Source organism: Cervus elaphus, chromosome 30 (assembly GCF_910594005.1).
Source record: "Cervus elaphus chromosome 30, mCerEla1.1, whole genome shotgun sequence".
Classification (NCBI taxonomy): domain Eukaryota; kingdom Metazoa; phylum Chordata; class Mammalia; order Artiodactyla; family Cervidae; genus Cervus; species Cervus elaphus.
In genome coordinates, this window is record NC_057844.1 from 83,191,953 (window position 1) to 83,205,884 (window position 13,932).

Consider the following 13,932-nt stretch of genomic DNA (forward strand, 5'->3'; position numbering starts at 1 on the left):
CCAGCAAGAATGCTGGAATGGGTTGTCATTTCCTTCTCCAGGGGAATCTTCCTGACCCAGGAACTGAACCCGTGTCTCCTGCATCTCCTGAATTGCAGGTGGACTCTTTACCCACTGAGCCGTCAGGGAAGCGCACGTATCTATTCGGTCCGGGGCGGGAACACAATTCAACATCATCCATGTGAGCTTGGGCAAGGGACTTCATTTCCGTGACCATCAGCTTCTCCCTGTCGAAAGAGGGTAGTCACCCAGACGTGCTGCACCTTCAAGGAGCATGGGAAGCAGTAGGGGAAAATTCCTGGCACTTGTTTGGTGCTCGAGAAATGTCCATCCCCATCCTCCATTCCTCCAGCCCAGTTTCTTGGCCTCCCATCCTTGATTGGGTTGCTCACAAAGTTCCTTTGGATTTTTCCATGTGACCTCATGGGAAGACCTCAAAGAACTTTCTGGCCAACCCGCTAGTTACTTTCTCCACACATAGGCAATTCTGTAGACAGCATGCCATGTGCAGAGATGACCCAGTGCCCTGGGGAAGATCACACACTTTGAGGACAGATAAAAATTAAATTCACCTTTATAGCACAACATAGAATTTGTGTCACATCCTGAGAAGCACGCAGGTGCAGTACCGAGAGAGGGGAGAATTCCTGCTCAGTGTCTTGCCAAGGACCTCACAGCAAATTTGCTGCAAAGCTGAAACCTGACTCTGGGTTTAGGTCCCCAGTCCAGTTTGTTTCCTGTTCAGACACATTATACAATTATGTTAGTCATCACCTCTGAACCCCTCAAACGTGGTAACACACAATCCCTTTGTGCCCGCTGATGCCCTCAGGTCATGTGCCAGCATCTCTGGGGAACGCCCATCGCCTTCAGGTGGTCCCCTCCACCACCCCCTGCAGATTCCTCCTGGCTCCCAAGCCCCCACACACAACCTCCGTTATCCCCGCTTCCTCTGCCCTGTGCCACCCTGGAAAGACCCTCTTCTGTTCTGCAGCAACCACAATAAGACCAATTTAAAACAAAAAAACCCCAGCAGATACCAACTCCAGTGCCTACTGGGTAGGAAAGCATATTCTTGCCTATCATATCAAAAAAAAAAAGGAAAAATAATCATTGAATATTATCCACAGATCATCTTAGACCATTTGATGTGATCAAAACGATGAGCGAGAGGTTTCAGACCCTCGCCTCTGGCACTCCAAATGCATGTTCAGTCTCCACTGCTATTTTTACTCCCTTCTGTACCCTGAGTTAATACATGAGCGAAAATCTAGGTTTGAGAGGGAAGGGATGTTGCTGATGCTGCCGTATTTATTTTGCCTGACTCATGGCTAGCAGGACGATGACGATGCTCAATCCAGGGCAGATAAAATGTGAGTTGTGGGGGACAGCACTAGAAGGATTTTAGAGAGGAAATGAAAGTCTGCTGTTGAAAAGGTCACACAGATGCATTTTCTGAGGGTTTATGCTGTGCCCCAGATCCATAGTTCCTCTGCACTGCCCCCAACCCCCGACCCCACACGATGGACACCTAGTTTCTCTTCTATACTTGCAGAAATAAAGATGTGGTGCGGCTGCCAGTGGGGCTTCCCAGGTGGCTCTGGGGGTAAGGAACCCGCCTGCCAGTGCAGGAGACATGGGATACATGGGTTCAACCCCTGGGGCAGGAAGACCCCCTGGAGGAGGGCATACAGCCTACTCCAGGATCCTTGCCTCGAGAATCACATGGACAGAGGAGCCTGGCAGGCTACAGTCCATGGGGCTGCAAAGCATCAGACTCGATTGGGTGACCGAACATGCCCACGTGACTGCTGGCGGGACACGTCCACCCTGTCATTGCTTGGGTGGGGAAGGTGGAGGCAGGTGGTGGGCAGCCAGGAGTGCAGGGGATTCACTGCTTCCCTTGGGAAGCAGAACATCTCTTGTAGAAGATGCCAGATTTGCTGCAACAAACTTTAGATGAAAAGCTAAGAGGTTCCACAGAAACTAACAGAGAACTTCAGTGATTTAACGATCAGCAGTAAGTTCCTGGGGTGGCCCAATGTGAGGATTATAAGCACACCAGATACAGCCCCGTCGTTTCTCTCTTTCCTCCTGTTCTCATCCTCCCCTCATCTTCCTCCCCTCCCCTCCTCCTCCTCCTAATGCTGTGTTGCTTGCATGTCAGGTTAAATGCTATAAGGACAAAGGAAAATTTTGCATCTTTTTTTTTTCTTAAATGGGTCATATAATCTTAAAAGACATTTTTTTTTTAGAAACCCAGAGGAAAACTTTATATAGTCATGAATTTCAGCCAGAGAGTGAAATTTAATTATTTGGAAGAACTTTCCAAAAATAAAGGGTCCTTCTAGAAGATTTAAAGCACTCAGTCTCTACTCTATGGGGAGAGCACTTCTCTACCTCTCACTTAAATAAGACTTCTGGGCGCTTTGGTCTTCCTTTATTATAGATTCTAACTACATCTAGATACTCTCAAACATCGATAAAGAATGCTGGAATATTCTAAATGGTGTATTTTAAGAGTATTCAAAAAATCTACATGAGAACTAATAAATTCATATTCTTTGTCTCCGAACGCCCTTTTGATAAATGGTTTGCATCTCTCCTGATAATATTAAAGGTACATTAGAGGACTGAGGAGTAGATTTGGTTCCTTTTAAAATCACATCCTTGTAAAGGACAAGGGCTGTTCCAAGTGATCCAGGGTGAAATTCACGACACAGGGAGGGTTCAGGGCCCAGAGGACAAAGTAAGAAAGAGGGAAGATTTTAAAAACTGGGTAACAAAGGCAACGCTGCTGAAAAAAATCGTTTGCTTGACCTGTTCACTCACGGCTTTCCTGTCCCCGCTGCTTCTTGCAGGTACAAGCCCTTGGCCGAGACCCTCCCCGGCAACGAGAGGACACTGCCGGCCCAGGAGAGGTGCCGGCTGGCCCTGCAGCACTGCCGGTTCCCCGGGTGGCAGGTGGGTGACCCCAGGCTCCTGCCGGAGCAGGTCAGGGTTGCCGGTAGGTGAGCTGAGTCATCACGGGAGCCGCCTGTGCGTGCGTGCGTGTGCGTGCGTGTGTGTGCGCGCGCGCGCACTCCATCGTTTCAGTTGTGTCCGACCCCATGGACTGTAGCCCATCAGGCTCCTGTGTCCATGGGATTCTCCAGGCGAGAACATTGGAGTGGGTTGCCACTGCCCGAGACTCACCAGCAAAACCAAAGTGCCGTGATGTGTTTGGCAAAGAGAGATGCCAAGTGTAGTCCCTGAACACACAGCAGCCCTGTTTCACCAGTTTCATCAGCAAACACAGGACAAAGGAAGCCCGGAGCCTCTGCTTATGACTCAGGAGGAGTTCAGGATCGCGTGTTCCTGCATCTCAGACCCCAGCATAGGCAGCAGAGCCTTCTGGAGTGTCTAAAGGGGAGAAGTCAGAGGAACCAAAACAGGGGTGGTTGACAGAGCCCAGGGTTCCCTGGCATGATAGCCGTGCTTCCAGAGGAGGAAGGAGCAGGGACGTGCTCTTCAGAAACCCGAGGGCGCAGTCTGGATTTTGTTTAATCCCTGAAGCAACTCAGAAGGCCTCCATGACTGGTGCTAGGAAGAGGAATGTGAAACGTAAAAGAACTGAGCAACAGAACTGAGTAATCATGGGAATCAGGGTCCATGACACCAGGAATCCCTGCAAGTTTCTAGCTATAAAACATCTGAACCTGCACAAGAGGCAAAGAGTTTGGTAGCCAATAGTTTCGGCAAAACATAACAATTACGGGAAAGCAGAGGTAAGTCTCATCTTTTAAAAACAATAGGGAGATAGAGTGTCTCCCAGGGAAAATGTATGACAGTTGATGAGGCCATAAAAGGGTGCTTTAGCGCAGAAATGACATGAAGAGAAGGTGCAGACTTGCTGGTATGTCTGAAAGGGGAAGACAGGGTGGGTAAGGAAGGTGTTGAGCCCTGGATTGACACCAGCATCCTCACCTGTCCATGATGAAGAACCAAGAACCTAGCATTTTAGCATGGATGAGTAACGATTTAATTGTCAGTGCCACCCAGGCTCTTTCTTCATTATCCTTTCTCCTGTTCTTTCTCTTTTTTAACTAATAACGGAGTTGAACTTTAAATAGCGGTCTGAAGGAGGACGCGCACACAGCCTGTAGTAGGCACAGATGCACATCCGTGCCAAAAGACAGGATAAAAAAAGGAGGAGGAAGGAGGAATTGCTAACAGAGAGTGAAGTCAGCGAGCCACGCAGGAGTCAGTGGCATCAGACGTGGGGCTCGCGTGCAGAATCATTCCACAAGCTGGAGGTAGTGAAGTCATTTCAGCTGACTCACTCTCAGAACTTCAAGCCAATGTCTGGGGAAAGATGGAGGGCAGAAGGAGAAGGGGGCAACAGAGGACGAGATGGGTGGATGGCATCACCAACTCAACAGACATGAGTTTGAGCAAACTCCGGGAGTTGGTGATGGACAGGGAGGCCTGGCGTGCTGCAGTCCATGGGGTTGCAAAGAGTCAGACACAACTGAGCAACTGAATAACAACTGAACAGAAGTGAATACGGAACACAGAGATTTTCCTGTTGCATTTTGCTCTTTAACAAACACAGATGAGGATGATGTACTTTTATTAATGTTGAGAAAGAATGTTGAGTTGTTGAGGGATCTGGGAAGATTCTTCCACTGAGAGAGGGACTGGCAGGAACCACAGCACCTGACCAGCCTTTAGGTCCTCCAAGACACCTGATTGGAGTCTGGGGTCACACGAGGAGGGAGGGGGCCCAGGGGACAAACCAGGGCAGCCAGGCAGCTGGCCCTCCTCCGTCTGCTAGGACGACTTTGCCGCTGGGTATGGCGTGACACTGAACCTCACGCACACTGGGCCTTTGAAAAAGTACATCAAAATAAAACACGGGGACAAGTTCCCGTTTCATTACACTAATTTGTTTTCCTTGGCTTTTTTAAATCTCCCTAAAGGAGGCCAAAGAAAAGAAGAAATGTATTCATTTGCAGATCGTATTTGTTTATGCGTTCCTTCTTGAATAGTTAGGAAAGGTGGCTTTCTTCAGCTTCTCTAAGATGTAACCTTTCATATTCTTTATGCTATAAGACAAATTATTGACTCTAGAGAAATAAAGCTTATTCCTATTTCACTCTTGTACTAGTCAGAAGGCAAACAACTTTTTTTTTTTTAATCTTACTTCTTACCTAGAAAGCCAGACCCCTCAGTTTCAGAAGTAAAGCATTTGTTTGAAATGTGCTGAAAGTTACAGGCAGAGTTGTTACCCCTCTCTTGTGAGAGGTTAACAAGGACGAGGATTAAATAGAAAATGTTTGAAGCAGCAGCAGGTCCTAATGGGTGGTTTCGTTCAGACACCATGGTCCTCAGATTGCTAAGAGGCCAGCATGTTTCTAGGAAGCAGCCCTTATGCATCCTCTGGCTCCGAATGGTTAGCGTGAAACTGATGGCTAGTCTCCTCCGTGGCGCTTAGAAGCGACGCTCGAACAGGAAGAAATTGGAGTCATCCTTGGCTGCACGGAGTGTTAGCTAGAAATTCTATTCTCTGAACTGAAAAGCGGATCTTTTATCATGGCTCTCATGGGTCTTGAGGATCCTATGAGATCACTTCCTCTCTCCCCAGCATCCATCACAACCCGTGCAGGAAACCTGCACAGCATCCGCTCAGGGGCTCTAGCTCCATCGCTCCTGTTCTTTGGCACATTAGAGCGATTCCGTACGCAGTACTGAACACTGGGGTCTTCTGTTGCGTACGAGGAGAGAGTCGTCTTCCCTTCAGCGTTTGTTTAGTGATCTGCGTGTGCTGTTTACTGTTCATGTAGCCGTGGGTTTGGAGTCAGTACGCGAGGCCTTGGAATTTCTGAAATCTCATCAGTAATGATTCCTCTCATCCTGGAAGTCTGTTACAACAGCTCTGAGGGTGTTATTTATTTATTTCCTTAGCTTTGTTTTATCTGAGTTAACCCAGAAGAAAGAGAGGAGGCAGCGAACAGGAATACCCTCATTGCAGACAGGAGGAAATCGCCTTAGAGCTCGGATTCCTGGTCAAAATGCAAGGTGGGGTGAATATTTGGTCTCGGCCGGAAGGCCCTTCGCCGGGACCAGCCCCCGCTCTTCTGTGGCGGGTTCCTTCCACTGCACTCGCTCCGATCTGTATCTTTTAATGCAGCCACTGAAGGCCCCTTTACTCGGACGACAGAACTTGAAAGGCACAGGTTATGCTTCCAGACCGGGGCTTTGATCAGAGGCGCTGGGAGGTTCCTTGATGAGCCTCGCAGATTGCTTCCTGCGGTTAGTGTCTTTGTCTGTTTCTCATGCACCCGGTAGATGGAGATAAAACAAGCTGGCTGCTTGCTGTTGCTGCCAGTTCTGATTGGAATCTTTCCTAAGTGAGCATCAGCCCCCTGACCCTTCCACGGCCAGGGCTTTGGGAGGCTGGGTCCTGACTTAAGGAAAGGGAGGAGAAGGAGAAAAGGGAGAAGAGAGAAACTGGGCTCAAGGGAGGAGATGTTTGGTTCAGTCCAGTGTTCAATGTCCTTTCTAGTCTGAGAGCGGGCACCTGGCTGCTCCAGGCACCCAGGGATGCCCCAGGGCTGGCCAGCATCCACGGTCCAGGTGCCACCCCGGGCGTGCTCGCCTCGCCCTGACCCCGTGGGCAGAGGCAGGCGGAGACCCGTCCTGCCGAACCAAGTGGCGGCGCCCCCAGCAGGCGGGTGGCCGGGCCTTGTCCCCGCCTCCCATCCTCCGTTCTTGTCCTCGCCCCTGAGGTCACCCAGACCGTCTCCTACCGAGCCGATGCCTGTCTGTCCCCCGGCAGCGAGTGAGCGCCTTGAGGAGGCCGTGTCTGTCCCCCGGCAGCGAGTGAGCGCCTTGAGGAGGCCGTGTCCGCCCTCCGGACTGCTGCGTCTCCAGCAAGGCCGTCTCACAGGCAGGTGCTCGGGGCAGACTTGCCCAGCCGGTCAATGAGTCTTTGTCAATAAGAAACCAAACGACCCTTATCTATGCAGACGTGGGCTTCTCAAGTAGCACTGGTGGTAAAGAACCACCTGCCAGTGCAGGAGACGTAAGAGACTCGGGTTCGATCCCTGGGCTGGGAAGATCCCCTGGAGGAGGGCGTGGCAACTCACTCCAGTATTCTAGTCTGGAGAATCCCTGGACAGAGGAGCCTGGTGGGCTGCAGTCCAGAGTTGCAAAGAGGTAGACATGACTTAGAGACTAAGCACTCACATAGATACACAGACTTGTACAAATCTTTAAAGTCTGGAACAATTCACAAAACCTAAGAGCACTAACATCTGAAGGATGGTTTTGAGATGAGAGTCAAATGGAATTTTAGCGTGTCTCTATTTAGAAGGTGAAATGAATTCGTGGATTACTTCTGTAATTAGAGATGATTTTTAGAGTTTATAATTACTACCTAAATACAGTTTAAGTGGAATATTGCATGGAGCCAATTATTTTAAGCATGTATGAAAAAATTGTGAGTCACATGGACAGTGCTTTTCCTAAAGCACTTTTGTTTCTAAAAGAGCAGTTAACCTGTTGGATAGTTCATGCCTCCGGCCCTTACTTTCCCAAGGAATCGTCACAGGATTTGAGCTGGTCACCACAAGTGACCACAAGTCACCAGTTTGGGCAGACTCAGTCCTGCCATTGCTTCCTTTATGTTATCAACATTACTGCTTTAACAGAAGGTGGTTTTAACTCGATGAGACGTGAAGGAAAACTATGAGGCTAGAAAGGCATCAGTGCTTGGCGGTTTCTTGTTCATGTGCATGAAATGACAAATTTTAAAAACATGCTGGATGAGCTTTATCCTTAATTCAAAGGAGAATTTAAGTACGTTGCTCAGAAAGCAATAGAAGTTTCCTGAAATGATTCGAGTAGACGCTACAGGACTGACTTCCAGGACAGTTTTGGGTCTCACCAGAGGTATTTTTCTTTATGAAACAAAAAGTCTACAGATTACTTCTTTTGTGGAGGAAAAAAAAATCAAACAGTTTTGAAAATAAGTTAAACGAACCCACTCGTTATTAACTTTCTGCTATTTGGTATTTTTCAAATCACTCAGGTATTTCATTTATTTAAATATATACATGTTTAATTCGGTCCCACTTTAAAAGGTACCTTTAAAAATAATCCGTCCAGTCGATGTTCATTTATCAAACCCTCTCTGCCTGATTCTCATGCCATATAGCAGCGATGGGCGGGCCTGTATTAGCCATGCTATGTCACTTCCATAGAGGGGGAAAGTTCTGAAACTAATTCTAAGTGGAAAAAGAAATGGTATCATCTGATTTTCACACATTTTATATGAATCAACTGGGTAGGGGATGCTGTCTTCTGTGTAGTTCTTTGAATGCTATATTCATTTTAAAGCCATCTGGAGGGTGATGAAGAGAGAAACAGATCTCTCTGTTCAGGGCAGCCCCCCGCTTAGCAAGGCTTCTACAGGGATGGCTTTTACTGTCGTTCCAGAGAGTGCTAGGACTCTGGGGTGAGGGGACCCTCGTGGACGAGGAAAGGCATTCCATGCGACGCCTGTCGCAGGACTTTTGGAAGGAGAAGCTGAGATGATAGCCTCAGGGAGACTTCCTGCATTCTCTGACACCGTGAGGATGGGGAGTCAGACACAAGAGGGCTCCCGATGACTTGCTCAAGTAAAGAATCCACCTGCAATGCAGGAGACCCGGGTTCAATCCCTGGGTTGGGAAGACCCCCTGGAGGCGGGCATGGCAACCCACTCCAGTATTCTTGCCCAGAGAATCCCATGGACAGAGGAGCCTGGCGGGCTAGAGTCCATGGGGTCACACAGTCAGACACGACTGAGGGGCTAGACAATAGCAGTGTATACAACAGATAACTGATGAGAACCTACTGTATACCACAAAAACAGATAACTGATGAGAACCTACTGTGTACCACAGGGAACTCTATGCGGTGCTCCGTGGCGACCTAAATGGGGAGAAAATCCACGAAAAGAGGGGATATACGTATATGCACAGTGGAGTCACACTGCTGTAAGCAGATGCTGACATGACATTTTAAAGCACCTGAACTCCAATAAAAGATTTTTTAAATGTAGATTTTTTAACCCACTCCAGTATTCTTACCTGGAGAATCCCATGGACGGAGGAGCCTGGTAGGCTACAGTCCACGGGGTCGCAAAGAGTCGGACACAACTGAGCGACTTCACTTCACCTCACTTCACTTCAAGAAAGAGAAAAGGGAGAGACTCCAAAAGAACTGACAGAAAGCAAACCCCAGATTCAGTGAAGTTTCCTTTCCCTGTCTGTGCTTACTCACTGCCAGAGCCATCACAGTCGTTGTTTTCTTCGTCATCTTCCTCTGAGGCAGGTTTCATCCTCCACTTCCTCTCATGTAAGGCATGGCCTAGATTCCACTGCATGTCTTTCTGAAATATATGGCCTCACAAGGATTCACTCTGACAGTGCTGAGAATTGCAAGATTAACATTTTACCATGACATTAAATAAAATCAGTTGGATGAAGGATTTATTATTTCATTAATCTAAAATAGTCCAGTAGAGAAAAGATAATAAAAGTAAGAGCAAGAAACTGTTCAAGTTTTAAACCTGCTCCACTTTCTTTACATCTTCAAAGATGAGACAATCGTATTAGGGCCCTTGGCTCTTATTAGTACAATAAATTAATGGTTTATAGCCTTTGTTTTATTACTGGAGGAGCACTTTGTAAATCAACCACAAGTACAAGCTAGAAAATAGCCTATAAAACCACTCTTTCTCTCATGTTCCTCCTCTTTCTCTGGCATTATTACTGTTGAGCATAATAAAAAATTGGTATCTAAGAGTATCTCTTAGTAGTGTGTGCATTATGACTGGGAATTACTGTATATGTGCACATATACTTATTTCCATTTTTCTCAGGTTCTAAACACATACATATACACACATATGTGATGGTGATTGTGTTACAAAGGGTTCGATCTTTGTAAGAAATTTGAAAAATAGAGAAAATTGAAGAAAATATAGATCACACCCATCACTAACTGAACTACCTAGAGATAATTACCCCGGATGCTTGGTGTGTATTCACTCAGTCTTTAAAAATAACATTATAGATGTTTGATTTTTGGACAGTGTGCCTCCCTTTATACTGAGGACAGATGGTACGTCTCTTTTTTTCTTATATATTTACACACACACGTATGTGCCTGTGTGTGTTTCACAATGATAACCCCAGAGATCTGGTCAGAACAGACACTCGGCTTGTGTGTGTTGAATGGCTGAATGAAGGACTCTCCTCCTCACCCCAAGCACCTTTTGAAGACGGAAGCATGCGCAGTGGAGTCTTGCTGCTCCGGGTGCTTGTCTCTTTTAAAGCGATTCTGCGTTTTCCCTCTCAGCCTTGTTAAGCAGAAAGCTCAGCGTAGCGTCTGGCACTCAGTCAGCGCTAAGGGACGGCGGTCTATGCCTCCTGCGAACCCGGTTTTTCACGTCTGAGGAATCAGTCCCCTCTCCTCTGTCAGCAGGGCTTTGGTGAACCCCATTTCGTGTGTGTCCTGCGGTCACACAGGCAGGGGTGCCGCCATGTTGGAGAGGAACGGCCTGTTCCCCTCACGGGGGAATGCGGAAGTGGACCGCGGGCAGGAAACCCATAAAGAGCTACAGGAAGTGGACCGTGGGCAGAAAACCCATGAAGAGCTACAGGAAGTGGACCATGGGCAGAAAACCCATAAAGCCTTCGACCGTGTGGATCACAGTAACCTGTGGGGAATTCTGAAAGAGATGGGAATACCAGACCACCTGACCCGCCTCTTGAGAAACCTAGATGCAGGTCAGGAAGCAACAGTTAGAACTGGACATGGAACAACAGACTGCTTCCGAATAGGAAAAGGAGTACGTCAAGGCTGTATATTGTCACCCTGCTTATTTAACTTATATGCAGAGTACATCATGAGAAACGCTGGGCTGGAAGAAGCACAAGCTGGAATCAAGAGTGCTGGGAGAAGTATCATAACCTCAGATATGCAGATGACACCACCTTTATGGCAAAAAGTGAAGAAGAACTAAAGAGCCTCTTGATGAAAGTGAAAGAGGAGAGTGAAAAAGTTGGCTTAAAGCTCAACATTCAGAAAACTAAGATCATGACATCCGGTCCCATCACTTCATGGCAAATAGATGGGGAAACAGTGGAAACAGTGGCTGACTTTATTTTTCTGGGCTCCAAAATCACTGCAGATGGTGACTGCAGCCATGAAATTAAAAGACGCTTGCTCCTTGGAAGGAAAGTTATGACCAACCTAGACAGCATATTAAAAAGCAGAGACATTCCTTTGCCAACAAAGGTCCATCTAGTCAAGGCTTTGGTTTTTCCAGTGGTCATGTATGGATGTGAGAGTTGGACTGTAAAGAAAGTGGAGCGCTGAAGAATTGATGCTTTTGAACTGTGGTGTTGGAAAAGACTCTTGAGAGTCCCTTGGACTGCAAGGAGATCCACCCAGTCCATCCTAAAGGAGATCAGTCCTGGGTGTTCATTGGAAGGATTGATGCTGAAGCTGAAACTCCAATACTCTGGCCACCTGATGTGAAGAGCTGATTGGAAAAGACCCTGATGCTGGGAAAGATTGAGGGCAGGAGGAGAAGGGGGTGACAGAGGATGAGATGGTTGGATGGCATCACTGACTCAATGGGCATGAGTTTGAGTAAACTCCAGGAGTTGGTGATGGACAGGGAGGCCTGGCGTGCTGTGATTCATGGGGTCACAAAGAGTCAGACACAGTTGAGCGACTGAGCTGAACTGAACTGAAGCCCTCCCTGGGGGAGAACCAAGGTGGACAATGTGCTAGGGGGTCTTGGGGTCTCGGGGTCAGGTGGGCAGGGACCCTGAAGGGCACACCCACAGCCACCGAGTCCAGGCTGAGACCCCGAGGGCTGGAGAGGCATGGGCTGGACTGGAAGTAGTGCGTGGGGTCGGGCGTGCTGCCCACCCCCCCGGGGGGGCACCCCAGAGAAGAGCCCCGAGTCATGGAGAAGAGCCCCGAGCCCCCGAGAAGAGCCCTGAGCCCCCGCTGCGAGGCAGAGAGCGGCCCCTCTGCGAGGCGGTGCTTCTCAGTCTCTGCTCTTCCCTCCCCAGGAAGGATAATGGATGAGGCACTAGGGCTGGTGCAGGGGGTACAGAGCCCCTCAGCTGTTATGGGGAGTTTGCGGCCCTTTGAGGGTCACCTTCCCGGATCGGCCGGGCTCCGGGTTACTGCTGGGAGAGTTGGGGCCATGGCTACGCCCGCGCCAGGTCCATCTCTTCTCCATCAGAATGCCGCGTGCTGTGTGCGTGCTCAGTCATGTCTGACTCTTTGCGACCCCATGCACTGGAGCCCGCCAGGCTCCTCTGTCCATGGGATTCTCCAGGCAAGAAAACTGGAGTGGGTTGCCATGCCCTCCTGCAGGCGATCTTCCCAACCCAGGGATCATGTTTCCTGCATTGGCAGGCGGGTTCTTTACCACTAGCGCCACCTGGGAAGCCCCCATCTATGTGTGTAACTGATTCACTTTTCTCTACACCTGAAACTAGCACAGCATTCTAAATCAACTATATTCCAGTAAAAATTATACTAAAAAAAAAAGGAAAAGACCTGGCCCTGTTGGCGTTGAGAGCAGAAGACAGTTCACAAAATAAGCATAGGTGAGTTGCAAAGCAAATATAAATGTACCACAGAAGAAATTTTTATAAAATTAGGAAGGCTAGGTAAGCTTTTAAAAATATCTTAGAAGGCTTTCCTGGTGGCTCAGACAGTAAAGAACCTGCCAGCAATGCAGGAGACCCAGGTTCGATCCCTGGGTCAGGAAGATCTCCTGGAGAAGAAGGGAATGGCAACCCACTTTGGCATTCTTGCCTGGAGAATCCCATGGCCAGAGGAGCCAGGCAGGCTACAGTTCATGGAGCTGCAAAGAGTTGGACACGGCTGAGTGACTAACACACTAAAATACTCTGAAAGAAGAATGTAAGACCAGAAGAAGAAGACAAAGGGCGATGAAGGTTCGCGTCTTCAGCAGTAAAGCCAGCATCAGGGCACAGTGGCAGTGATGTGGATGGTGCTGGTGGCGGCAGAGCTCTCGAGTTTGTGTCCGCATCCCGGTGGGGATGACGGCTGAGGTTGTGTTTATGCTGCTGTTAATCATTTATAACCTCACATTCCATGGGGCGGGGTAACTGTTACTGACATTCTGGAGGCCCTTTTGTTAAAAAGACAGAGTAAAAGTGCTCCCTAAGAGGATCCATTAACTTACCCAGTGCACTTTTTTGGAGCTAATCAACCTTGTTTGGGTTTAGCTTTGGTTTGCTTTTCACAAAGTGTCACTCTGGGAGGAAGAGATATGTTTTAAGCCCTCTTGACCAGATTGGCATGATTTCCATAATGAAATAACACACAAGATCACATGGTACGTAAATCACGCATAAGCTCAAAATAGTGGCTTTTATTCATCACTGCTTGCTATACAGGTCATAGTATTCTGGGTGAGAGGAATTAATTTTTCTTAATCTGTAATTACATGTAATTCGAGCCAAACCACCTTCTTCAAAAATCAGAAGATACAGTACTTATTAGAGTGTGTGGCTGTAATTATCTTTTCTGTGTTAAAGTTGAACTTCAAGAATGGTCTGTTTATAAAAAAGAGAAAAGAACTTGTATTTAGCACAAATGTATCCTTTGGCGATGTTTTAAAGTGCACTCAGAGCCAGACTGAAAATTAGGATATCTATATTAGCCACCATGAAAATGTAAAATATGGAAATACTAATAATAAGTATAAATTCATAAAACAGTAATCTTCTGTAGAAACGTAACAGATCAAAGAAGTAAGCGGGGCTGCACTCGCCCTCTGCAATGGCCCACACTCTGTCTGTGGAGTGTGTGTCTCTCTGAACCTGAATAAACCTATTTCTTACC

The 13,932-nt window shown here is 47.8% G+C and overlaps 1 protein-coding gene across 3 annotated transcripts in view; it reads left to right on the forward strand.

Moving 5' to 3' along the window:
* MYO16 (myosin XVI) overlaps positions 1-13,932 on the forward strand; it is a 504,859-nt gene that overhangs the window by 402,143 nt on the left and 88,784 nt on the right. For all 3 annotated transcript variants that reach the window (XM_043891888.1, XM_043891887.1, XM_043891889.1), the window contains one exon: positions 2,862-2,964. In XM_043891888.1, the coding sequence (XP_043747823.1) occupies positions 2,862-2,964 (103 nt within the window). The remainder of the gene's footprint in view (positions 1-2,861; positions 2,965-13,932) is intronic.